Raw genomic sequence first — 8,177 nt, 5'->3', positions numbered from 1 at the left:
TGGAGATGCCCAAAGCTCAGTTACTCGGGAGACAAGGACAGCTGAGGGCTGCTCTGGAGAGCAGTGAGGCAGGAACGACCACCACCAAGAATCTAGCTGGGGCACATCAGAGGACTTGGGAACCCATTCCTTCTAACTTAGAAAGCCTACGGGTCTAGGTAAAGGAGTGCTCCACACACACAGAGCCCAAGGCATCCTGTGAGGGGGACCCCTGGTGGAAATCTGTGACCCCAGCTGACAGCCCACCGGGGCCCAACTGCTCTCTTGGGCTGGGACCCCCAGGCAGTGGGCTGGCCTTGGGGACCCCTGGCCCTGTGAGGCCTGTGGAGCCTCCGTCGGGACTGAGCCCCTCTGACGCTGGCAGGCACCACTGATGCGTTCTCTGGGTTTGTCCTCGGAACCACCCCATCTAAATCACCAAGGGCCTGAGCACTCTCTTTTGTTCCCATTCTCTCTGACAGCAGGAAGGGTATCATAGGCAAAACACACTTAAACCATGAAGTTTGTTTAAACCTAAGGAAGCTTCTAAACCAGAGCGAGGTGAATTCAGGTGGGGCTGCTCCTGAGTTCAAGTGACGATGGATATCAGCACCTACCTATTGTGTCCCAGCCCTGTGCTGGGGCCCTCGGGCACCAGGGAGGTCCCATGCAGGGGCACTTCCTGCTGTCTGCCTGGGGCACCGTCCAGCCTGTTGGGGCCGGTCTCCTCCTCTGCAGACACAGCTAACAGCACAACTCGCCCTACACGGTTGGCTGAGGGTCCCACCAGATGATGAATCCCAGGTGCTCAGCAAGGCGCTAATTACCCCTCAGATGCCCCTGAAGCCCCGAGGGGGTGGGATGTGGTGGTGGTGGGGGCTGTCCTGTCCCTTTTCTAAACATGAAAATGGGCTTGAGAAGTGATTTCCGGTGCAGGAATTCAGCTTTTAAAAACATTCTGGACCATGCCCTTTAGACGCTCTGAAGTTCTCTGGGTTACTTGGGAATAGAAGAACTGGTCTGTGTTGGTTCAGCACCACGGAGACCCACAGCGTCACATGTGTTTGCCTGGCTGTGGTGACAAGAGGGTGACCACGGGGATCAGGGAGTACCAGAGTGAGGAAACCAGTACCAGAGTGACCAGGCCTTTGCTACTGATGACAAAGGCCTTCCGTGCCCTGGCTGATCAGGGGTTAAGAAGCAGGACCCAGAGGCCAAGACAGCACTGCTCCAGGAACTGAAGACTGGGAGTCGTAGCCAAGCCCCCAGCCCTGCGGGGAGCAGGAGTGACGGGGGAGGTGTGCACCGATGGCCTCGGTCTGGCCTGCAATCAGGCTGTGGCCAGCGCCGCGGGACAGGCCACATGTGCCCAAGGGCTGGCTGGGTACAGACTCTGCAGGGACAAACAGATCAAACACGTTATGAATGAAGTGATTCTTTTACAGCTGAGGGGGTTGGAGACTGAATTGCCCATTCAAATCATTAGCATTAAAAAAAAAAATTTCCTTGATGAAAATTTCCAGTTCCACAAAAGAAAGTAATCAAACAGATGTTCCTCCATGACATTCAGATGGTCTATGTGCAAATTAATAAGGTTATGACATAATCTGATTATGTGACAAAGCCAAGGGAGAGCCGACAAAGAACCAGACTGGCACCGTGGACCCCTTAATGAAGTGGGGCTCCGTAAAAACCAGGACGAACCACAGGTGGTCTGAGCAGAAAATCCCTGATTACGGGCAGTCTACCTGACAGTCAGGAGCTGAACCCTGAGCACTGAATGTGCAAACTTCTAACTATCAAAAAACCCACAGTGCATCAGGCAGACATAATCATCCACATTTCTTTTCCACGCTGCAAATCACCACGATCCCAGATTAGCTCGGCCGGCCGGGCACCTCCCTCCCATCCGCCTCGGCGGTGGGGCCAATCAACGGTTTAGGGGCAGAGGCGCGGGCTCAGGAGGTGCGACCTCGGGAGGCGCGGGCTCAGAAGGTGGCCGCAATCTCTGGCGTCTTCTGGAATCAGAATTTGAGGTCCACATCCTCAGTAGTTCCACACTTTCATTAGACTTAGCTGAATGCGTGCTGGTGCCATTACAGCTTCGATTTCAGACTTCCTGTGACAGGTTTGTTCACAGAAAACTCCGGCCACCAGGACGCCCGCTCCAGCACCTTGCTGTCCTGCAGGACAGCGCCCCAGAGGTTTTTGTAGAGCTGCAAACAACACATACACAGCAAGTGAAGGGAAGAAGTAAGAAGAGAAAGATCCCCAGACGGCTGAGCGTGCAAATGTAACTCTTCTCATAGGAGTTTTTGTTAAAAACACAAGAAATTCTCTGTCACTTTTAAGGGAAATTTTAAAATGACTTAAATTTAATTTATATAAACATTTTCTTTTTTTTTTTTTTTTAAGTAGAAAACAATTAGGAAAATTCAATTATAAAGTACCACAAAACACATTTATAGTGAAAATCACCCCGTTGCCCCCTTCTTGGGAAATTACTGGCTGGGTGGGGCGGCTCCCAAAGTGCTGGATCTGGCCTGTAATCCCGGCACTTTTTGAGGCTGTGGCAGGAGGATTGCTGGAGCTCAGGAGCCCAAGACCAGCTTGGGCGACACGGCGAAACCCCATCTTTAAAAAAAAATGCAAAAAATTAACTGGGCATGGAGGAGTTCACCTGTAGTGCCAGCTACTTGGGACGCTGAGGTGGGAGGATCGCTTGAGCCCGGGAGGTTGAGGCTGCAGTGGGCTGAGATGGCGCTGCTGCACCCCAGCCCGAGTGACAGAGTGAGATTCTATCTCAAAAAAAAAAAAAAAAAAAAAAGGAAAAGATTGTGGGGAGCGAACACCGTGGTTCTTAGTAAGTGCAGCCACCACAGGATTCTGCAAGGCTGCAGCAGGAGCTACTCAGACATCTGCTCTCACACCCCAGGCAGCTCCAGGCCACACAGGTGGCACGTGGCCACCAGCAGCATGCCCTCACCAGGTGGGCCTTACTGGCCGATTCCTGGATCTGGGCCACCATGCCCTGCCCATCTTGTCCTGTCCCCAGGCCAGCACTCCCCTACGGGATGTGCAGATTTCACTGCTCTCAGCCCAAGCGGCCTGAGAAGCTGGAAAGAGAAGTTCCCATCTTGGAGGAAGAACGTAAGGACGAAGGATGAAGGGCGGCTGAGCAGACACTTCACCTGCACAGCGTGGGAAGGGGCAGCCTGGCCAGCGCGGCCCGTCTCCAGAGCCTGGGGAGGCGGTCTGTTTTGCATCCAGCTTACACTGACCCATTTTACTTAGGAGAAACCCCTCTGCCAGCACCTGCTAAATGCACTTAGCAACCCTGCTCCCCACTCTGCTACCTTGGGCTCCAGAGACACAGGCACAGACCCAGGCTGCTGCCCCACAGGGCCTGGGTTCCAGGCTCCGTTTCATAGTTGAGCACCGGGCTTGGTCAACCCACCTACAGCTCTGTTTGTTCATTTATAGTGAATTTCTTACCTGGTAGCTCCTGGTTAATACACCAGCTCCTTGCAACTGGGGGGAATGTACTTTTTTTTGAGATGAGGTCTCACTCTGTTGCCCAGGCTGGAGTACAGTGGTGCGACCACTGCTCACCACAGCCTCAACGTCCCCAGGCTCAAGTGATCCTCTTACCTCAGTTTCTGTAATTTTTATAGAGACAGCATTTCACTATGTTGCCCAGGCTGGTCTCAAACTCCTGGGCTCAAGGGATCCGCCTGCCTCAGCCTTGCAAAGTGCTAGGGTTACAGGCGTGAGCCACCACGCTGGGTGAGGAACGTGCGTTTTATAAAGCATCCTGCCAGGGACACCTCCGGTCGGCTCTGGTTTTAACTATAGAACCCAGAGGCAGAGGCACCCCTCCATCATGGCATGGGCTCTCCTTTCCTCCATCCTTTCCCTGCCTCAGAGCCGGGTCTGCCTCTGCACAGCAAGGCGCAGCAAGTGGATACTTGAGGCCACTCCGGCTTCTTCTGTAGGGGGCAGACAGTCCCATGTGCCCAGGGGTCCTCCCTCCATGGCAGGTCTGGCTCCACCGTCTCTTCGAATGCCTGCCTGTCTGCCTGGTGAGCCCCCCAGCTCCTGGTGAGACTGCATCTCCCAGGGAGGCAACTGGGGCAGGTCCCCCTCCTATGTGCTCCCCCAAGGCCCAAGGTTCGCCCGCAGTCTTCTCTCCCTACAGCAGGGCGCAGCTCTCTCTCCGAATCCTGGCTCTGCCATTCACTGGCTGGACACCCACTGGGCTTCTCTGACCTCAGCTCTCAGCAGCAGTGATCATCTGGCTGTGTAGGTTTGGGGAATGGCCAGGGGCCAACCACCTGAAGCAGAACAGCAGGCCCTCCGCAGACATGAGCATCCCTGCCTCTCCTACCACGGAACTCTCACCTCCTGCCCTGCCCACCCAGCCCCTAGCACCACCTGCTTCTTGGCACACCTAGCCCAACCCAGGTGTAGCCAGGCCATGCTGAGGCCAGGTGCTGGGCCCTCCCTGGCTAAGCCAGTAAGGACTCATGTACAGACGTCAGCATTCCCTGAGGACTGAGGTGGGGAGGCTCCTGCCCACTAAGGCTCAATCTCCATTTGAACAGAGACCCAGGTGCCCGCAGGGGCCTCAGCAGAAAGAACTCGGTGCTGGGGCAGGGGACAGCGGTGGGGATAAACCCTGCTCTGTGGCTCACAGCCAAAGGACTTCAGGCATGGCACATGAATAGTCACACGCCAAGTCCCTCTAGCAGAAGATAGACACAGCCCTGTAGGCAGCGGGGTGCTGGAAGGCGCCCAGTGGACCTGTGACGGTCACCCCTCGAGGGCTTCGTTGGGTGGGAGGGAGACACAGGCTCAGTGGAGAGGCAGGACCCCGTGAGGTACATGCCTGGGGGCAGTGCCTCAGCCGGAGGCCAGAGAAGGCCTCTCCAAGGCGCTGACAGTCAGCTTATGCTGAAAGAATGGAAGGCATTCCAGGCAGCCAGGGCAGCGGGCACAAGGCCCCGGGGTGGGCAGGAGCCTGGCATGCCAGACGGGGAGGGCAGTGAAGCTAGACCTGGTGAGCAGGAGGGGAGCGTGGGGTGAAGGGCCTGGAAGGAGGCGGTGGCTGCATGGGGCTGAGGCATGGCAGGTAGTCGAGGAGGCTGGTGGAGGCTCCCTCAGGAGCGGCCTGACCCCATCTGCTTTGAAGGAATCATCCTGGAACATGGGGACTGGGGGAGAGCTGGGGAGCCACAGGGAGGCAACTGGGGGAAGGTGGGGCAGGGGAGGCTGCCCCCGTGACAGCCATGGATGGTCAGAGGGGACAGAGTGTCCTGGGGATTCTAGGTCAGGGGTGGGGAGAGACCCTGCGGGGTCAGATGGGGGTAAGACCTGGGCCCGGGGAGGCCACCGGGGAGTGGGAGGAGAGCAGAGGCTGCAGTGTGTGGACCTCCAACCTCTGCCTGTGCAGGTGGGCAGTGCCACCACCCCATCTTGGGAGGAAGGGGCCGGCAGGGGACGGGCAAGTCCCCTGCAACCACGCAGCCAGCATGGTGAAGCACCAGAGAGAGACTGCCCCCGATTTCTCCCAGAACCTCCCCACAGAAGCTCCCCACGTGTGACCACTTCCCAGGAGACACCAGGCCCCGGACCCACAGGAGCACCTCAGCTCCGCAGAAATGCCTATCGGCCCTTGGGGCACCCCTGAGAGACCCCGTCCTCCCTTTACCTCGCCGTCGGCTCTGCCAATCGGTGAGCCCAGAACAAAGTCGGGAGGCGCGATCACGTCCACCAGGGCAACTGCGTCGTCTTTCAGCTGTTGGAAACAAAGCCCAGACCCTTGGCACCTCCCGGGGATTTCCATGGTGACCAAAGAGTAACAGCCCTGTCCGTGGTCGCTAGGGCCCACTGGCAACGGTAACCCAAGCGGCACACGCAGCTCAGCTGCCAATGCACAATCTCCTCAGTGGCCTGCGCTCGGGCCCCGGGCGTGCAGCTGGCTGTTCTCACCAAGCTGCTTTTCGCTCGGGGCTTCCAGTGCTTGGTCTCTTTCCAACCTTTAAGGTAGAAAAGGCCCTAAAATGATGACCCTGCAGCTTGTGAATTAGCAACTGTCTTTGGAGGCTCGTTCCTAAGCCCTGGCTCATCTGGGCAACTGCTGCTCCAGTAAAGGAAAATATGTCCAGAAAACATGTAATAGAGAAGGCATTTATGAGCACTTGGAAAAGGCAGAATCATAGGAAGCCTCCTCAGCTGGCAGTGGTTTTAGTACTCTCCCATTCCACTGTACAAATTATTCTTCAGTATGACACACAAAATTTATATGAGTGGACTCTCAAGAATTTTTTTTTAATGCAAAAAAAAAAAATTTCCTTAAACTATTATGAAATGCCATGTCTACACTGCATAGAACCCTGGAATGGGAGACACCTTTAATGATACGGATCAAAGGCAATCGGTCATCACAGAATAACAAAAGCCACCAGAGAGGGGCTGAGTGCACCTCCTCGCTCAGCGCGGCGCTCTGCAGGGCATGGTCACCTGGTCCTGGGCCACATGCCTCAGCACGGAGGCCACAGATAAATGCCACTGCTCCCAGAGAGAAGCTCTCGGCAGAACACACGGTGCTCAGGCTGACAAACGTGTTCTGTACAGGCCAGGTAGGAGAAGTGATGGGCTTTGCGGGCCATGGTCCCTGACGACTGCCTACTCTGCTGTGGAGGCAGAAACACACCCACAGATGACACTCAGCTGAACGGCAGGATTGGGCTGAGTTTGCTGGCCCTGGTCTAGCTGATGGCTGGTGCCCTCTCCACCTGAACTTGGCCTCCCCAAGAGAGCAGTGTGGATGGGCACACACAGAGTGGCACACAGTGGTCAGCTGGCCTTGGCCTCAGCCTCACTGGGGAATCAGCTGTGACTTTTTAATTTTTTTGAGACAGGGTCTTGCTCTGTCACCCAGCCTGGAGTGTGATGGCGCGATCATGGCTCACTACAGCCTCAAATACCTGGGCTCAAGCCACCCCACTGCAGCCTCTTGAGTAGCTGGGACTACAGGTGTGTGTCACCAGGCCTGGCAAATTTTTAAATTATTTTTTATAGAGATGAGGTCTCACTATGGGCTCACTATGTTGCCAAGCCTGGTCTCGAACTCCTGGCCTCAAGTGATCCTCCTGCTCCAGCCTCCCAAAGTGCTGAGATTACAAGCGTGAGCCACCACACCTAGGCGCTTTTTATCAACAGCAACTCCCCACTATGCCCTCTTCTCTATGAGGATGCCCCTGTGTTTCCCTGGTTGCACCTGTAGACTCTGAAGGCCTCCATAGAGTCAACACCGCCCCAAGGAGGTAAAATCTGGCTCGTGGAGGAGCTAAGGAAAACCCCTCCCGGTGGCTGGTTCTGTGTTGAGTAAATGTAGCCACACACGTGCACTGCAATTAGACGCGCCCTTGTCCAGAACCGCAGGCTCAGGGAAGGGGGTTGTACAGTGAATCCCAAGAGACTCAGCCAGTCACAGGGATGTTCCCCTATTCGCAGATCAAGCGTGAAAGCAGTGACGGGGAGATGAAAGGGTACATCTCCAGTCACCAGAGGCACCGTGCTAAAATACAGCTGTACTTGGTCCAGTTCCTGCTGGCAAAGGTGGAGTGACGTCCCCACGAACACAGTGGCCCTGCCCACCACGGCAGCACCAGCGGCTCCTCAAATTCAGCATAATGAAAGGAAATCTCAGACCCTCACTTACACAGCTGCCTTCCCCCACCAGCGGCCACCGTGCTCAACAGCACAGGAACGGAGCTTCTGTCCCTGAAGGGCGGAAGAGAGCTACTGGATCAGAGAATGGGGTTGGGGCCCTCTGATGTCCTGGGTGACATGGGTAAAAGAAAATAATAATCAAGGACACTGCCATGAAACAAATTTAAATGGGAGGCTGAGTCCCCTGAATGCTCAGATAATTCTCAAAGTAGCTGCAAAGGGTGTGTGAGAGGGGACCGGGTGTGTGCAGATCTGGAGACGCCCCAACAGGTTTCTTTTGCTAAAATTTCTGATGTGAGTATATTTTCATACAATCCTCCAGTTTTAACTGAACACTGAACACATGTGAATGTTTGGGTTGCAAACGCAGTGAGTATAGGCGGTGCGTGTCTGCTCTGGGTGATCTAAGGCGAAGGGTGTCCGCTCTGGGTGATCTAAGGCGAAGGGTGTCCGCTCTGGGT

At 55.5% G+C, this 8,177-nt stretch overlaps 1 protein-coding gene across 3 annotated transcripts in view; it reads right to left on the bottom strand.

The window, feature by feature from the left end:
- Positions 1 to 1,961: 1,961 nt before the first annotated feature.
- The window catches only part of ACOX3 (acyl-CoA oxidase 3, pristanoyl), a 56,270-nt gene continuing 50,054 nt past the window's right edge, over positions 1,962 to 8,177 (bottom strand). For all 3 annotated transcript variants that reach the window (XM_037742183.1, XM_037742184.1, XM_017539034.2), the window contains 2 exons: positions 5,690 to 5,776; positions 1,962 to 2,195 (listed from right to left, as the gene is read on the bottom strand). In XM_037742183.1, the coding sequence (XP_037598111.1) occupies positions 2,076 to 2,195; positions 5,690 to 5,776 (207 nt within the window). In that variant the 3' untranslated portion in view covers positions 1,962 to 2,075. The remainder of the gene's footprint in view (positions 2,196 to 5,689; positions 5,777 to 8,177) is intronic.

Source organism: Cebus imitator, unplaced genomic scaffold (assembly GCF_001604975.1).
Source record: "Cebus imitator isolate Cc_AM_T3 unplaced genomic scaffold, Cebus_imitator-1.0 Scaffold117, whole genome shotgun sequence".
NCBI lineage: Eukaryota > Metazoa > Chordata > Mammalia > Primates > Cebidae > Cebus > Cebus imitator.
Note: the sequence above shows the minus strand (reverse complement) of the source record. Positions and strands in the feature narration are given on the sequence as shown.